Source organism: Lepisosteus oculatus, chromosome 9, assembly GCF_040954835.1.
Source record: "Lepisosteus oculatus isolate fLepOcu1 chromosome 9, fLepOcu1.hap2, whole genome shotgun sequence".
Classification (NCBI taxonomy): Eukaryota; Metazoa; Chordata; class Actinopteri; order Semionotiformes; family Lepisosteidae; genus Lepisosteus; species Lepisosteus oculatus.
In genome coordinates this window covers 46,496,021-46,514,908 of record NC_090704.1, presented here as the reverse complement: position 1 = coordinate 46,514,908, position 18,888 = coordinate 46,496,021, and the positions used below count along the sequence as shown (strand labels likewise).

Below are 18,888 nucleotides of genomic sequence, written 5' to 3'. Positions count from 1 at the left end.
ACTCCCCAGGGATTCTGTCCAGTTTCCTGCCTACACCTCTGCCTGTTCTCCAGCACTCAAATAACATTTAAGGAAGACATGCTTTTTTCCTTTGTTTTCCTTAGTTACTTAGGAAATTGCACAACAGTTACAGAGCTCGCTGTCACACATGGTCTCGGTGATCAAACCCTGCGAGTCATGAGGCACTTCAGTTAGTCACTTGACTCCACACATGCTTGTGTGTTTTGGGGCTGTACCATGTGAGACTGTATTTAACTGGACCACAGTCTCAAGAGCAGCAAAGCCCACCAGGCTGGGCTGACTGTGCACACTGTAAACTGGCTCACTGCCTTCATTGACTGGACGCAGCCATTAATGTACTGAAGCCTTTAGATGAGAAAAATAGCATCTACTTTGTTCCACACACATATAGTACATGTATTTCACATACACACAGTAAAAAACTATGTATAATATACCTTGAATATAACACTCATTGATTTAAGGCCCTGGTACAGTATCTCAGAACCAAATACATTAGTTTGTTACTACTGTGTATTAATACTGTTTCAGAACTAGTATTGTAGGCATTTCTTGTTTACCATTAAACCAGCCTAAACTACTATATAACAAAATATTCATAATTAAAAGCTTAAAATAATTAACAAGACTACAACTTAAATCTGGTGCTTGTTACCGATGTGGGCTGCAGATGTCTGTAAATTAAACTCCAAGCCTCCAAGCTACGATGCAGCAGAGATATTTTAATGAGTGTATGTGCTGTTTTTAAACAAAACACTCTCCATGTTGAATAAATATGACAACACTCTTCCCTCACAACTGTGTTTTAGATGCAGTAGAAAGCACAATCCTTTCCTCGGCATGCTGGCCATCTTTCTGCCAACCCTGTGATCCTGCACAATCGCTCCCCAGCGCAGGGCAGGAGGGCAGAGAGACAGACAACAACACAAGACACAAGAGCACTAGGAGAGGAGCCATTCACACCTTCCAGCCTGCTTGGTAATTAGGAGCTAATTGATCTCATCCAGCTGTTTCCTGAAAGAAGCCAGGGGTCAACAACCCACACAGCCCTCTGTGTAGTACCAGCGAGTTAAACGGAAGATCATAAACATCTGCAGGACTGGTACAGGGTGTATCAATGCCATACGAGCTTTCTTTAAAAATAAAATCAATTTATTCTGAATTTCTTTAAACTTATTTTTTAAAATTCTAATGTAACAGTTTTCCTTCTAAATGCACCTTTTTAGTGTCTGGACAAATCGACTTGAGATGTACAGTATGTGTTAAAACAACAGACCCTTACTGGACAGACATGCAAAAATCCAGCAGAAACTGCTCTCTTATTTCCCTCCCAACTACTGCCTCTCTTAACCTGCACCTACAGAACTGGAAATAAATTGTGCAAAACTTGAATTTCAAATGTGTGTGTGTAATAATAGGATTCTAATTTTACTGCACCCTCTTTATTCAGGGGAGATCTCAATATTTACCTGTAGCACAGACTCCATGACATGGGAAAGAGCACAACTGAATTCTGTAGCCTGCAAAGCAACACGAAGCCCCTTAACACTTGAAGCATGCTGGCTCATTTTAAACGAATACTCCTTCACGGTAAACCTGTGGCATAAGTGCTGGAATTCAATTGCCTGCATTAGACGACACTTCATTATTAGCCAAGGCCATGCAGAGCCACAGTGTACAGCCGAAGACAGAGCAGCTCCTAACGAATGATCAATATTTCAGCAGATGAGATGGGCCACAGGAGGGATTAATGCAGCCTGCTCACTGAATCCCAAAGTTTAAATTAAATTCCGCTGTTCGAACATTTCAGTACTTCATGGCGTAATGAACTGGCGGGATGGGGATGTGGCGTCTGATCCTTCCTGCTGATGACCTGCGGGGCCCCCAGCCAGCAGACACACAGCAGGGATCGCAGCTGAAGCCGCTGTGTCCCGGGTTTGTACAGCCCGGAGCTCCTCCTGCCTGCGTTCCAGGGGTGCACCTCCATACTTCCACGCAGTCAAAACACTCTCACTGACACAGTGGTCATATAGTCCGTCCCTGCTCCCAACACGAACCGTGACCTTTCACATTTAACCCCTCTCCCAAACGTAACCCCTACACCACTGCCAGCCAAGGGCCGGAGCCCCAATCTGGACCGGATCACATCACTGGGGAACCCTAACTTCTGAGAGATCCCTGCTTCTTCTGGGATTTGCACCATCCGTCTTATTAACGAGAGAGGAAATTACTTCTGTTTTCTATCTGGGAAATACTTTCAATTTGCTCTGAGCTCTTAAAAGGTCAAACAGCATTTGCAATCGGCATCAACCCTGTGCACGTTTCTTTCTTTCAGAGCTGCCCTCACTGAAATGTAGCCAGTTGGACCTCTGCAGAAGGCAGAATACACTCATGCAGGGTGTGTTTGATACACTGTCATTCCCATCTGTGTCTGTTCATCTTAAACTGATCACATGATCTGATCTAAGCTGTTTGCTTAGAAATAGGGGGAGGTATGCTGTGGTATTTCTGACACACTTGCAGAAATAAATTAAGCAAAAGCAGCAGAAAAAAAACACACAAATGCAGACCAGGTATCCATAAGCACTGGGGATTTAGAGATCGACTAGAATGAAAAACGAGACGAGATAGTTGTCCCCCAGGGATACAGCTCCACCCAAAGAACAGTAAAACTCCCTCCATTTTAACCCTTACCTGACCGGAATCCTGGTCACAACCTTAATTTATACTGGAGCTCAGTCAAGCCCTCAGCTGACTTTCATCCATAACTCTACCCACAATCCTAGCATCCAACGAACAAACAGGCCAACTTTGATGCTGATCCTGTCCCGTTCTAAAGTCTAACCACAAACCTGCCTATGGACTTCAAAATCTTTACCCACACCCAACCACAGGCCCCAAGACTGATGTGATGTCGGCTGTGTGGAGTGAATCGGTGTTGACTTTGCTCGACCAGGATCCCAGTGCTGACGGCCAGCCTGGAGCACCGTACCTTGGTGATCGACGGAGGGCTTGGAGGCCTGCAGGATCTTTGGAACCGCGACTCCCATGTCCAGCTCAGTGAGGGTCAGTTCATTCATGAAATATGGCAGCTGGGACAGAGGAAACAAATCACCGTTACTAACAGGAGAGCCCTCCTGACTGCAGGAGCCCTCATGCACACAGACGGGCACTGATGGAGGATTCAGTAGCCAAGGTTTCCAATGAAGCAACAGTGGGCCCGGAGGCACTGTGTGTGTAGCGCTGTTTCCAGCCGCCTGCAGGGGGCGCTGGGCCCAGCCATGGCTATAACACAGCACTGGCAGCTACAGCCATGAGCAATGAACTCCCAGGAGCAGCAAATTAACTTGTCGCCTCCTTTAAAATGTAAATTGCACTGTGTAACTGTGTGCAATTCCGTACTTTCCTGGAACTGATCCTAGCGCTCTCTTACCTGGGATAATCCCGTGCTTCCTGTCCTTTTGCCTTGCTTAATGATCCTCATTCACTTCACCAAGTAGGGGAGTAACTGTACTGCTTTTAAGGAAGATCTTACATAGCTGTCAGGGAATGTGTTGTTTCTCCTCTGCCCACAGAAGGAAGCTCAGAACAAACAACATAACATTGCTAAAAAAATCCCCCAGATAAGTTGGGGAAAAAAAGCAAACTTTGAGAACAAACCCAAAACATACGCACGACTCCCGCGGTTCGGAGATACGCACCCGGATTTTGCTGAGTTTCATCTGGATCTTTTTAGACACCAGGTCTGCCCAGTACTTCTCTCCCAGGAAGTCCCAGAAGATGCGGCCCAGCAAGGCGTTGACCCAGGCCTCAGGCTCCTCCGCCTCCCCCTGCCCGCCGGGCAGCTGGAAATCAAGAGAGAAGACACTCAGCCTCCCGACAGGGTCACAGACATGTAGTCCCTACCGGGTGGCAGTCAGCTGACAGTGGTCCCCAGAGGACCGGCTGGACTGTCTCAGTGTGGCCAATCATGGAGCCCAGGATCGAGGGTTTAATGAATTAATTCCTTATACTTTTACGGTGCTTTTCTGGACCCTCCACTCAAAGCTCTTTACAGGTAATGGGGATCCCCTCCACCAGCACCAGTGTGCAGCCCCACCTGGATGATGTGCCAGTCCGCTCCCCACACACCAGCTCTCAGTGGGGAGGAGAGCAGAGTGATGGAGCCAGTTCAGAGAGGGGGATTATTAGGAGGCCATGACTGGTAAAGGCCAGGAGGAAATGTGGCCAGGACACCAGGGTTACACCCCTACTCCTTTAGAGAAACACCCTGGGATGTTTAATGACCACAGAGAGTCAGGATCTCGGTTCTATGTCTCATCCGAAGGACGGAGCCTTTTTTACAGTACTGTGTCCCCGTCACCATACTGGGGTATTAGGACCCACACAGGCTGCAGGGTGAGCGCCCCCTACTGGCCCCACTAGCACCTCTCCTAGCAGCAACCTGAGCTTTCCCGGGAGTCTCCCCTCCAGGTCCTGGCCAGGCTCACAGTGCTGGGCTCCAGTGGGCGGCCAGCTGGGAGCTGCAAGGCGACGGGGGCTCTACGCACAGACCACAGGGCTCGTTCAGAAGCTCTCGGCCGAGGCGCCGGCAGGGCCCGCACCTTCTTGGACGTGGAGGGGCTGCTGTCGGCGCTGTGCAGGGGGCTGGCTGCGGGGCTGCCGGGCTGCGGGGGCACGTATTTGGCCATGTAGACGGTGTAGTCCAGGAGCATCTTCTGCCGGACGCTGGCGCTCGGCTCCTTCGGCCGGGGCTGCGGCAACGCCTCGTCCACGCTGCCCTTGCTGCTGCTGCGGCTGTGCGAGGGCAGGAAGGCTGGGGGACAGGGGCGACAGGCGAGACCACAGCGCGTCACTCCTCCGGCACAGGAGCGCCCCCGCCGACGGCCAAAAACACCGGCCGCCTCCGGAACGGCTTTGACCGCAAACCGCAGGGCCACAGCCCGGCCAGGGGCGTCAAACGCACATGGCTTTAAAACAAACGTGGCCGTGAAAACCTTCAGTGAAACTCTGTCATCAAGCAGAGCCGCTCCTGTTCCGTTCGCCCTCTCCAGCTGTGTCCTCTCTGGGGACAGAGATGCAAACCCGTCTGGAAAATAGAGCTACCACACCTGTAGGCAGGGGCTGATCAGGTACAGCAATGTGGGATCTTCAGTCTTACCACTGACAGGACAGTCAACCCCCGGGGACGCCCCAGAGCAAGGACTTGAGTCCTTTAAATCTGTCAGCTCGTCAGGTTTCGTAGGTTGGCGAAACGCACAAGGTACAAGTACACTCAAGGGAAGAGGAACTTATAATGTACCACTGGTTGTGAAAATGAAAAATAAATTATATTCCATAATTCTGTAATATATTCTATAATATTTCTATAATTTAATACAGTGCAATAGGTCTGAGGTGACCATGGACACTGTTTTCATTAAAGTAAAGAAATGTGAGACTCCTCTGTCCCCCAGCTGCCCGACAGAACATTAAAGCATTTCTGGTCCATCAGAAATTCAGAAAGATCTCTAGAAACAGAAAAATCTAAAGAAGAACACGAGATGTTCATATTTATGCAAATGGCCTTAGATGTCAGCATGTTTCACGACTGATCGAATTACAGAGGCTTCCTCTTCTGAGAAAACCATGAAATATTGATGCCCCCCCCTTCCCTCTCAGCTTTGAAGACGATGCCACCTTCTTCTAAAAAACCCATGGTGAGACAGTTTTAGCAGGAAGAGGCTCACACGTCTGCAAGGAACAGCTGCTAGGAAGAAATGGAGTCTTGCTTGCTTAATTAGTGGCAACCAAGGTCACTGGCGTCACTGAACACCAGGACAGATGTAAAACAACTCTCCAGATGTTGGGCATGGAGGCTACTTCGCACTAACGTGCACTGCAAAATTAATGATGCAGGACAAAAAAAACAACATAACCCAGATAAAATTAATTTATACAACGCTATGAAATGGGTTTCTAATTCTAACCTCCAAGCAAAGGGAGGAAATGTAATTTCATAGCAAAAGAGACCAGTTGTTTAAATGTCCAGGGAAAAGAGCAGCAGGACTTTTTAATTCTCTCTTTTTTGTCCTTGCTTTGAGGGGATAGAAAAGTGGGGACCGTGACTTGGAGACATTCAGTCATGTCCCCGCAGGTGGCAGCGTCGAGTCTGGAGGAGCCAGCAGACTGGTTATATTAAAACGAGACGACGCTGGGTCTTTGTCTCTCCCAGGGGAAAAACCAGACCTCCCCTCTCGTGAAACTGCTCGCCCCCGGTGGGGCAGGCTTTAGATCTGACAAGAGGAGGCCATCCGGCCCGTCTAGCCCAGACCGGGAACCGAACCCGGGTTCTGGCGGTGAGACCACGAGACTGCTGGGGTGGCTCTTTACCGGCCTTGGTCCCTGGCAGGCTGGGCGGCTTCTTGGCCTCGGATTTGAGTTTGGCAGCCAAAAGGATCCTGCGGAACCACTCCTCCTTCTCGCGGCCCGTCCTTCCGAACAGGAAGAGAGTCTGGTCCCGGTGCGCGGGCGCCCGGCCGTCCTCGCCGCCCACCTCGCCCCTCTCCTCGCCGCTCTCCCTGTCCCTGTCCCCCTGGGCCTTGGACATGAAGTCCTCCTGCTTGCCCAGCTCGATGCAGATCGGGTACTTCTTATTCCACACCCTCTTGCGGGCCAGGCTGGGAGGGACAAGGTAGATCTGCAAAAGCCCAAGGAGAAACCGAAGAGACAAGACAGCCCTGTTGAAACCAGCTTACCAGTCAGAAGACAAAGTTGTCTTACTTTTGTTTTTTTGGCCCTGAAGAGCTTTTGTGTCTCAGAGAAGTGCACGTCACATGACAAGTTTTGGCGCTGCTGCGATGGTCAACAGGGTAAAAGAAAAAACACACGACAGCAGTTTTCAAACATACTTCAGCGTCCCTTTGCTCACTCCAAAGCCATCGATTCATTGCATTCAAACTCTGGGGGAGCGCCGCTGCGTATCTCGCCCTGTGGCACACAGTGTGTGATAAACACGGGCCAGAATGCAAAGCTCTTGGAAGGACAACTCATGCAACAACACTGCTTTAAAACAAGCCAACAAGAAGACCCCCCACGGCCCTGCTCAAACGAGGACATTCGCTTAAGGAGGCGCTGGGGCCCAGATTAACACCGTTTAACCTTAGTTTCACAGACACAGACCTAAAGCTCGGAAGTGCATCCCCTTTTTCCGTATGAAGATCTAAGAGTCTGATTAATTCAAAAATGTTGCACACCCTCTCTCCCTCCCCGCAAAAAATGGTAAATTACAGGTTTCCAATCGTAGCCTCTTCACAACAAAAAGCTACCCTCACATATCAGCTTTCTTGACTGGAAGAGGCTGGCAGGTCTATTTCTGGATCAGCCCCAGGCCTAGATCTGGGCAGCGTCTGCCAGCGAGCTCCCCGAGGCAGTTTCACCAGCGAGGGCACAGGCTTCTGTGGAACCAAGCAATCTCTATGCACCTCACAGCAGCAGAGACTCTGCAAAACAAGTTTTCTACTCGCTGAACGGCAAAGATAGATTTTCGGAGTTTTTAATTCGGGCTTAATCTGGAGAAAGAGAGCGCCGCAGACTAGGGGCCCTGATGGACCTCCAATGGCGACACTCTTACCACACCCATAAGGCCAGCATGGGCCAGCAAGCAGGGACCTCACTTGGCCACTAGGGGTACAGGGAGCCAGCAGTCGGAGGCACTGGGTAAGCCAGCAGGAGGGATTCAGGACACACACACCTTGCTGTCCGTCAGGTCGTAGATTTTCTGGCTGATGTAGGTGACATCTGGCTTGGGCTCGTTGAAGGAGGCCCTCCTGGAGATGTTCCTGTTGGGCTTGGACAGCCGGAGAGTGCAGCCCTCCAGCCGCACGAAGACGGAGTGCGTAAGCGTGGCGTGGTAGGTCTCCGGGTCGTAGTTACAGATCTCGTTCATCCAGCCCTGGCGGGGGAAGCGAGAACGTGAGGAAGCTTGCAAGCCAGAGGATCTACAGCAGCTCGTTGGGATCCAGGGATCTCATGCGTCAACAGGAGCGCGGCTGCGCCCGCAGGGTCCCAGCCCGCAGCCCGGGCGCAGCTGCAGCAGGGCAAAGCAGACAGCAGACTGGCCAGGGCCACCTTTCACAGGGGCCTCCAGCGGGGGCCCAGGTCTTTGTGAACACTCCTTCACCTATTCCACTGGTCAAGAGCAACGGCTACCTTAACATTTTGCCTGCATCTTACTTTCTCTCCACCTTTGACAGCGAACACTTGGCAGAGTCCATGTGGACGGTCCCACTGCAGCACGATATCTAATTTTGCATTTGCGCCTGGGCCTGGGAGCAGACCAGCTGTAAGTGTTGTTTTGTAAGGGTGTGGGTTACAATTAGGCAACACACTTATAATCCTGCTCTCCATTTACCTTTTTCACTACAGATAAAAAGAACTGTTATCCTAGACAAAGCGGTCCTAATATCCTCAGCTCTGCAGAGACAGATAGCCTGGACTAATCACCTTCATTTCAGATTTTGCCATGACTGTATCCCTTTATCTTGTAATTGTGAACTAAGATGCCTAGATGCCCCCCTTTACCGGCTGGCTAAACATGATCTAAAAAGGGACACTGCGGACATTTCAGCCTATTGATTCTGCCCGCGTTCCCTGGCGGTCGGCAGCCCTTTCTTGAGGTCACTGTTATCAGCCCAATGATCTCTCGCTCAGCAGAGCTCCTTTCCGCCGGTCAATCATGAATCAGCACATTTTATAAACGCTGCCATTTACCGGGACAAACAGGCTAGGCTGCTTCTGTTCTATTCACCCATAGCAAGGCTCTCACCGATCTGCTCTGGTTTTACTTTAGTTGTGCTGATAGCTACTCAATTCAACCCTTGACTACACGAACCACCACCTTAATTAACCTTTTAATGACAGGTTTCAGCTCCCAAAACGCTGCAGATTTGGAGAAATTTCACATATAAGCCACATATTTGAGGTACACAATGGCAATACAAAATACCTGTGTAGGTAAACTGCTGACGCAGGTAAGAACGTAAGAGAGGTTAGGAGAGGAGGTCATCTGGCGTAAGGGCACACTCAGAGGGGACTGTCGGCTTCCTCGCTTGTCTCGCACGTGGACACTCCACAGTATAATACCTCTACAATCCAACACCGCTGTGTTGGCTCAACAATCATGTGTAAGTCAAGTTCTTTTCATTCTCAAAACCAGACAGCAACAGTAACCCCCCACCCCTTAATACTAGAAGCCTACACTAGGGGGCGCTCCTGGCTGCAATCAGGCTGCCTCAGTGGGTGGGCTCTGTACACAGACCCTTCACTGCCAGGCGAGCAGGTGAGACGACAGCACAGGCGGCTGTATGGGCTGCTACTGTTCAGACCTCCTGCTTCGCCAGGTGTCACAAACCCCATGGCCACATTCCACACCTGACTCCAGTTCCTCTGGTCGTTCCAGGTCAAAAAGGCATTTTTCCCCAAAAGAAAAGGGCATCGCTTCAGGCTACAGCACGTGTGTTTGCGGATTTCCACACAACCGTCCACATGTTCATGGGACACGTGAGAAGTGGGGGCTGAGCGTGTTGGTCTTCATCAGAAGATCAGAAGATGGACACTCCAGACGGACGCGCCTCACCTCCACCAATCCAGACACTCGAGGAGTGTCTGACGAATGTGCAGTACGTCCCACACCTTGGGAGCTGTCTTTCATGGAAGACTGACATTGACAAAGTCTTCCAGCATTGCAGGAAAACTGCAAGTACAGCCTTCGGCCAGCTGAGCAGGCGTTTGTCACGTCAGAAGTGAAACTGTTACCGATGGCCCACCGCACAGTCATCATCCCTGCTTTACTGTACAGGGCTGAAAGATGGACAACGGAGTCATATCACCCCACACAGCAGAAAGCTTTAGGTACTGTATCAAAGTGGGAGGACCGGAAAACTGGTCGAAATAATTATCTGGAAAGATATGGAAAATATTATTTGGAAAGATACGCATAAATCGAACAACTTTCATTCAAAAAATATTTTTTTTTCAATTCCTCAAACGTTACACCATCTGTATGAGACATCAGCTAGTGAGAGGTATTACAACATCCTGACACCATGCTGTTCTGTGCTGGGGTTTTATGTTGGTCATGTGACTTGCCCACACTAAGAAAGACGGCCTGAGACTTCGAACTGGGCTAAGCCGAGACATGTGAGTGTTTTATAGCCTGAACTCTCCTGCACGGAGGCTTTCCTCAGATGAAGCAAGAGGTAAAAGCCACAGAGGACAGGAGTTCTAATGTTGCGCTGTCCCCAAGGGTAAGTGTCACTGCTCGCCGTGTCCTGGAGTAAAGAACTATTTTTAACTCCTGAAATCACCGGCTGTGACCAACGCTCGCCACTTCCAACCGTCGTGCGATGTTATTACTGTTGCTGAAACCTTCTGGTAGGTAGGGGCTCAACAAACAAAGCCATCAAGGTCATGGTCCGGCAGGCCGGTTCCCCTTACCTGCACAGCTTCAGGACCGTAGAGAGGACAGCAAGGGATTTTGCAGGCTGGCATGAAAACAAAACCCGAGTCTGCGCCCAAAGCTGGCAGTCGGGCTTACCACAGTGTCACACATCTCTCTCTCCATCACAGCCGAGAGGTTTCCCACCTTCAGCACTCTCTACCCCCTTCCACCCTCATCAGCCCACACAGCGCACGGCCTCTGGCCACTGTCCAGATGTACTGAAGACCGCAGTGATGAGGGCTCACTCCCGCAGAGGAAACCTGCCGCCACACGCCCGCAGAGACGCGCAGTCAAGCAGGAAGTGTCCTGGTCAGTCCAGGAGGGGAGGAGAGGAAAGGGCTGTGTATTGTGTTCACTTTCTACTGTCTTATTTATGAAAGAAATCTGAACTGCGCTTCACTAAATCCCACAAGAGCACCGTGCCAAGCAGTTGAAGGCTATGAAGAGTAATTTAATATACACTTAACCGTGACGAGAGAACTGTTCTCACTTCACGGTCGCGCGGTATGTGAGGAAGGCGCTGTGAGAGAGCTGCAGGGCTCATACAGACTGGAGAGAGGTCCACCTTCACCGCTGACCACAGGCCAGGAGCCAGAGCAGCCAAGGAAATGAGATTTCTGTGCTCAGTGGGGCTGCGCTGTGTCACAATACACAGACCCCGACTGTGGAACTCCTGCTTCAAGCCCAGCAGAAAGTCGACCTGCCAGCCAGGAATCACAAGGTCGGGGATATTCACCCGTGAGGCGAATTGGGAGTACGGTGAAATGCGACTTTTGGCACAGCTGGACACTCTCTGGTGTTCAGTCCCCTTCTCTGCTGCTAGCAGCTGCCCTGCGAAATAGCTGCATCAAGATTAAATTGGACAGACAATGGGTTTACAGTAACGACAGCAACTTTAAGCAAAAACTCAATTTCTACGAATGACAAAAATAAAATACTGCTATTCTGTATTGATCACAGTCTCGGAGAATATGCTAGTCTTCAGCATAACTGAAAAAGGAATCATTACTTAGTCTCTCACTGTATAAGAAACCGCAGCTGTGAAAAGCGATACCCTACAGCTGGAACACACTGATCACTGGGCCAGAGTTCCGCCTTTCACGCAATCTGAACACGGAACAGGCCACCGACCTCCGAACCGCACCCCGCCTCCAGATAATCCGCAGGGATGCGCTCCATCAGGCCAAGAGTGCGGTGAGGACTCTAGCCCAGCGGGGACAGGAATGAGCTCTCTAGGGCTTCTCAGAGCAATGAAAGCTCCTTCTCCACACCCCATCATCCCTCTTTCCATCTTTCCGAACACCTGTCCCTGTTTCCGGTACCTGTCCTTTCCCATCTTTGGCAAGTACAAACTGGACTGGACGGCAGTCCATCACAGCGCAGATCAACACAGGCACACACATTCACAACAGGGCCACTTTTCCCAGAAGCCAATTTACCCACCAGCATCTCTTTGGACTGGGGGGAAGAAACCGGAGCACCTGGAGGAAACCCATGCAAACACCAGGAGAGCATATTAACTCCACGCAGGTGGCGCCCCAGGCCTGGAATCGAACCCAGGGCCCCAGCACTGCAAGGCAGAAATGCTAACCACTGCCCGACCATGCAGACCTCCCAATCTTTCTAGATTTTCATTACTAAGCAGGGTTCTGTCCTTGCTTTCAAAGTAAAATTTCAGTCCCATTATGTTATTAATAAGAAAACACCCCACAGCAAGTTTAGCATTTAGCATCGCACTAAGTGAGTCACAGCCTGGCCAAAGAGAAGCCCGAGCACCACAGAAGGTCTGGTAATTACTCTCCCAGATCACTGATCACCTCACTGCTGCTCACAGCGCCAGCAGCACAAGGTCTCCCAGGATGATGCCACTTTCTTCACAGACAGCTGTCAAAACAGAAGCATTTCCCAGTGCTACAATCCCTTGTGATGTTCTGCCATCGAGGCCCGGAACCCAAACAGTCATACTGAATACTAAAGGAAAGAACGGACAACCTACAAAAAGGTAGAAACAAAAATGATCCTAAACAGTTTATGGACTGCACATCCACTGAAGAGCAAGAACCACACAGCACTTGGGAAGCTGGTCTTGTGTACAGTTGGACACAGAGTCTGACTTTGTGCTATTCCACCTGTCTCCCATCGTTAATCTGCAAGGCCTTTCGCCTAAAGATGCCTTACAGCCTCCAGGGAAGATCCAAGCACAGGCGATTAATCAGGCTGACAGACGGGACAAGGAGCAACACACACCTCCGGACGCACACTAAAGCTGTGTCCCTGGAGCTGGGCGGTCCACAGCCCTTGTGTCTGTCCATGCAGAATAGATCGATATGCCCACACACGCAGGCAATAACAATAACAGGCTGCAATACTACTACGCTGCCGTGTTTAACAAGCTGCGAGGGCCCTGCTGCTGTACGCGGGAAGGCTCAGTCTGAGAGAGCCGGTCCAGGAGCGCTCTGACCGCACAAGGACAGAACGCAGAGAGGAGCAATCAAAGGCAGGGGAACTCACTCCGCATGAGCTACCCTGCACAGTCAAGCTACAGCTCGTTCGGCACACCGACATTGCGAGAGCCGTTTATCTATTTACTCTCCGACAGAACCGTGTCAAATCAAAGCCTTCCATCTCGGAGTCGGGTTAAAAAATATTGGATTTTTTCTTGCCCTGAGAGGAACAAGCCCACCAGTGGCAACCGAGGCCGGTCATCACGCAGGACGCAGGGCTGCTCAGATGAACAGCAGCAACGGGAAGTAAATAATAATAATTGCTTACACTTATATAGCGCTTTTCTGGACACTCCACTCAAAGCACTTTACAGGTAATGGGGATCCCCTCCACCAGCACCAATGTGCAGCCCCACCTGGATGATGCGACGGCAGCCATAGTGCGCCAGAACACTCCCCACACATCAGCTATCAGTGGGGAGGAGAGCAGAGTGATGTAGTCAATTCATAGAGGGGGATTATTAGGAGGCCATGACTGGTAAGGGCCAATGGGAAATTTGGCCAGGACGGCTAAATGACTGTCCATGTGTGCGGGCAAGGGATGACATCACCACTGCGGGTCCCAGGCAGGGGGCAAGCCCTCTGAACACCGGCTCAGGGCTCCGGGCTCTTAACTGGAAGGTCGTGGGTTCACATCCTGGACTGGGATGAGATGGATTGTTCCACGTACTTCCCTTGGGTTGCTCCAATAGGAAAGAGCAATAGGAGCTGGCTTGGAAGGGAGTTAGCTGTCTGCTCTCTGCAGTGCCAGCTGGCCGTGGGCCCGGGGACACGTACACTGAGACACGTCGGAAAACCCAGCAGCGGTCGTTCTGAGACCGCTGGATCAGACTGGGGATCTAGAAGATCCAGAGCTGCAGATCTAGAGAAGGGGGAGGCATGGGAAATTGTGGTGGGATGTTCTTTTGCCACTCTTAATCCACACCAAGGCGCCACGCCTGAATGAGCACCTGTTCAGATGAACTGAGGAAACACTGGCATATACAGTATATGTACAGAGAGAGAGGGAGGGGGAGGGAGCGAGCCTATAAACACAAAATACAAAATGACGTTTTTTTCCTAGTGAGGTTTACAGGAAGGCCCGCCCCCTCACTGCAGGGTGAGACGGCAGACGGTTTTATTTTTAGGTGGCTGAGACCTGGCCCTCCGCCCCCCTGCTGTAACAGGTGGGTGGACGAGCCGCAGCCCGGACTGCTCCTGAGGGGAAGAACAGGCCCTGCCACCCTCCAGGGCAGATGGCTCAAGCCGACACCGGGAACCACAGATGAAAGCAAACCTGTGATGTTTTTATTCTCCGAGCTTCTGTGAGTTACTCCCCTGCGCCTGCAGCATCCATAAGACCTGAAAGGATATATGCTTCATCCAAAAATGTAAGTGTATTAACTTGCATTTTATATCCGGGGTAAATGTAAAGCCCTAGTTATGCTTTAAACATCCATAAATCCTTCAGCGTTCATTTGTACTGTTTTTTTTTTTGCAGATTTTTCTGTTAACTGGCTTGAATGTCAGCAGACACCAGTCTAAACTATGTCTACATACGACGCTGGGAAAATGCCGTGAGAAGACAAAAGAGAGAAGGACTTTGCAGAGATTGAGACAAATGATCCATCACTCTGCCTGGGACGGAGTTACTTTAAAGGGCATTTCTAATTCCCCCGCAGAACTCTAATTACACTAGGGTTTCTGTCTTCTTTGTCCAATAATACTGCTGAGGAATAAGACTGAAGGGTACATTTTTACACTGTAAAAATCAGTATCCAATCTACCTTTATGGAGGACTACCTTAGATGCAGTCTTGTGTAATTCAAGCAACTTCATGAAAGTCACTGCTATAAAATCTTGACCTTAACCTAATTATATTCAACACACCAGAAAAGCAGTGATTAATAAGTGCAGACGAATGCTGAAAGATTAATTAAACATGCTTCTCTTCCCATTCTGTAACATTCTTAACTTTTAGTCATTCCACTAGGGAACGGACAATCCAATCTTCCATTAGGAGTGTTTCAAAAGACAACTAAATCTCAAAACTAAGACTGGCTAACAGCGGGCTCAGGCCAGCACAAGCACAGAGAACCATCTTTCTCTCTTGTCATTAACGATTCAAACTGGTATCAAGGTTATGCACTGAGCAACACAACTGTGTTTGGCCTGCACAGATGTTTTTAGATAACGCTGAATGATTGATAATTATTTCTGATTTTGAATGTTCATTACTCTGCTGAGAATACAAATCCTCAAAAAGCAAATTCATTTCTCATCCCCTCTCTGCAAGGTACTACAAGGACAGCTCGTATTTTTTAACTCTGAGTGCCAGTTAAACATCAGAAAAGCTCCTAATGGCTCCAGCTTGAGTGGCTGAACTACAGCAAAAGGAGAAAAAATCCTGTGTGTTTTTTAAATACCCACCTTGAATAAATCAGGCTCCTTGATGTCTAAGTGAGCCACATTCCACAGGCAGTCCTTTCGTTTAGTGTGTCTTCGCTGATAACCGGAACCCCTCGGCGTGGACAGCCAGACGACTCCAATTGCGATCAGAAACCCGGCAGCAGCCCCCAACAGCATTCCACAGACGTACGTGGGCAAAGGCAGCACAAAGTAGCCATAAAGCAGAGTGATCAGGACAAACAAGGTTTTGGAAGGTACACTAGGCGCCGGCACGTCGTCGTCCAGCTCGTCCTCGCTGCATACGACCGTGCTGTCCCCCTGGGTCAATGCAGCTTCCAGCACAGCCTCCTCGGGCTTGTCCCCGTCAGTCTCCGTGTCTGTGCAGACCTCAAAGTCCTCGCTGTAGAGCTCGCAGAACTCCTCATCCTCCTGTTTGGCCAGGGCAGACAGAGAGCACTTTTCCAGCACCAGGGGCAGGGACCTCGCCTCTCTGGTACCAGTGGCCGGCGAGCTCTTGGCGTCCGCAGCGTCTTTGGCCGGCTCCGGCACACCGGCCGTGCTCTCCCTCCGGTCCGGGGTGGAGTCGCCCAGCAGGTACTCCCCCTCGGAGTCGAACTCTTCCTCCTTGATGCTGTAGTTGTTATTGCTTTCCAGGTGCCCGTTGAGCCCAGCCAGGCTGGAGAGTTCGGACGCGCTGGAGGACAGAGCCTTGTGCCGATGCCCTCCAGCGCCGCCCTCGTCTCCCATGATCTTGCTGAGCAGCTGGAGGGGCTCGTAGATGACCTCGGAGAGGCGCCTCTTCGTGTCCTCGATCCTGGCCTCCACCTCCGGCACTTTGAAGAAGGAGCGGCTGTCAGGAGAGGTGAGTGGGGACGAGGGGGCCGTTTTGGAGTCCCCAGCCGAGGTCACGCGGGGCTGAGTGAACTGCTTGAAGAGGTGCAGGTTGAGGCGGGAGTCCGGCGGCCGGGAGGAAGTGGAGTCGGTATCCTGACGGGAGGTGTCGGTGGATAGGGACTTCACCAGCGTCTTCATGAGGTGCCGGTGGCGCAGGGAAGTGGTCGAGTCCTTGGGCTCGACCTCGGTGGACAGCGACTTGACCAGGCTGAGGAAAGGCTTGGCGCCGGAGGAGAGGGCAATGGATTTGGAAGGGGAGGAGGTGGAGGAGGATGAAGACGCAGCTGCGGCAGGGGCAGCCGCAGGGGGTTTCTGCTCCGACGGCCAGGATGAGCTTGCTGGGCCAACAGAAGACCCCGCATGGGAAGAGGGGGAGGACAGGATAGAGAGGGCAGGGCTCGAGCGCAGGGGGCCAGGGGACTGTGGGACCCCAGCTGCAGGGCCTGCCGATACCGGTGGCTGTGCTGAGGAGGAGACGGAGACATTAGCAGAAGCAGTCAGATCCACCGGGTCCAGCCCGCCTGCATCAAACTGAAGGTCCTCGCTGGCCTCCACTGCCGTTACAATACTTTGGTCATCAAAGTCGTCCGGAGCTGAGGAAGAGGCAGCTGCCCCGTACAGCTCCACTTCCTCCTCCTCCTCCTCCTTGCCGAAGGCGGAGAAGTGGATGGTGATGTTCTCGCGGGACAGGGATCGCTGGACCTGCAGTTTGGGCGCGGCCGGAGGCTTTGAAGATGGGGGACCCGATTTCTCTGCATGGCCGCGGCTCCGACTGGTCATTGCAGTCCTACAGATGCGTCACAGCCTACAACGAAACAGACAGAAAATGACACAGGCTGAGGAGAGAGGCAGTGGGTCATTCAGCCTGTCTTGAGTTCTCCGTTGTTAGTCGTTTACAATGACATCTACAGACCAATATCACTACTAAATAACAAGAACAATATTTGTCAACATAAGTATCACTGCCTGTTCAAAGCAAGTTATATAACACTGCTTCAGTAAAAATGAACAGGTTATTTTAAATTTTCCTGTGCTTCTCAATCACTGAGCTGTTGCTAAAATGATGTCCCAGTACTATTACAGCACTGTGAGGACAAAGTAGGTCCCTGTTTTAAGTTACCTCCAGTCCTGACAGAGTGCAGTCTTGTTGTGCGCAACATTGTTGATGAAGAACACATTAATAATGGGGGAGAAAGGCTTCTGAAGTAATTTAACTTTTTTTTTTCTTACAACAGGTTACAGATGAGGTCATGACTGCAAAACCCCCGAGACACTGGGTACAGCCTCTCAAAACCAGGGTCTCCCACAGCACACTGGGCTGACGGATGACGTACTTTGTCATCTGGAGGTTTCCACATACAATGGATGCCAACTGCATTTCCTTCCATTGTCCTAAGGCTAAAGAAAGTAATTAAGCTGCATTTTCTTTATCACTGTGGTCAAAGACATGAAGTTAAATTATTTTCTCTGATAAAGACTCATTAGAAAGCAGTCTTTAATCCACAAATTAGAATCATCATTGTAATTGAGCAAAAATATATACAGCATGTAAGTTACTGAAAATGTTTGACGGTCAAGGTCTGCTAAACGCAGTCTGCTGGAAAATTGCTTTCCATTTCATGGTCCAATAATCCTTTACTGCATCTGCCAAGATATTTTTTTTTGCAGTTTGTGACCTTATGTATTAATTTTTTAATAACATGCCACACAACAGTCCTAACCACATTCTCATTTACTGTATTATGTAGCTGGTTCAGAAGAGGAAAATGAAAATAGTAATGCACAGGAAAATAAAAGGTAAAAACCAAAAACAAGGGTCTTTTTGAACTTCCTGGAATGCAACAAGTTTCTCCAAATTCCTGTGCCCAGGAGCAGAGACCCTGGCCGGCTCCGTGAAGAGTGAGATGCAGAGAAGGAGTTTCACTTCTGTACCTTGACATTTCTCCACATGTCTTGGCAGTCTCTATTCTTGTCTCACAATTCACCCAGGCTAATTAACAGAAGCACAGAAATTCGCAGGACAAGACGCAAAACAGGACACATCCAAAGCACAGCAGCTCCAAAAGGAGGAGCTGGTGTCCCTATCTCAACGCTAACACAGCGGGGAAGGTATTTTACAAGCAACTCAACCTTGATAAATCAAATCTTTCCAGAAAAGAATTCCTTCTGATTTTTGGGATCTGAGAAATGAGGATTTTAATGAAATGATAGCAGACCTTATTAAGAAGTACAAATCTCGTTCTATTCTCATAAGGTGTACACAGATGGAAAATTAAATGCAAATCGTTGTTTTTTTACTCAAAGCAAAATAATGGAGGTGGAAGGATGTTTAATACACTGCCCCAAATGTTTTCATTCACCACAATTCCAATCACATTCCGCAAAGGAGAGATTGCTTCTTCTTCTGTAGATAGTATTATGAACATTTCTTTACCACCAAAACAACAGAGTGTTAACGACCTCGTTAAAGAATGTGTCCGATTCTAAGGAGTGGAGCAGCAGTCTCTCTGGGTGGAAGTACAGTGGACTTGTCCTGCAGCACACACGTGCTCTCCCGTCCGGTCTGTTAAAACCACTGTCTGAGAATGTGATGGGAATATG

General features: G+C 50.0%; 1 protein-coding gene across 3 annotated transcripts in view; it reads right to left on the bottom strand.

Annotated features, from left to right (window-relative positions):
* The window catches only part of tex2 (testis expressed 2), a 56,976-nt gene that overhangs the window by 10,132 nt on the left and 27,956 nt on the right, over positions 1-18,888 (bottom strand). For all 3 annotated transcript variants that reach the window (XM_015356394.2, XM_015356393.2, XM_006635482.3), the window contains 6 exons: positions 15,415-17,092; positions 7,754-7,954; positions 6,394-6,700; positions 4,626-4,837; positions 3,723-3,866; positions 3,014-3,113 (listed from right to left, as the gene is read on the bottom strand). In XM_015356394.2, coding sequence (XP_015211880.2) covers positions 3,014-3,113; positions 3,723-3,866; positions 4,626-4,837; positions 6,394-6,700; positions 7,754-7,954; positions 15,415-17,067 — 2,617 coding nt within the window. In that variant the 5' untranslated portion in view covers positions 17,068-17,092. The remainder of the gene's footprint in view (positions 1-3,013; positions 3,114-3,722; positions 3,867-4,625; positions 4,838-6,393; positions 6,701-7,753; positions 7,955-15,414; positions 17,093-18,888) is intronic.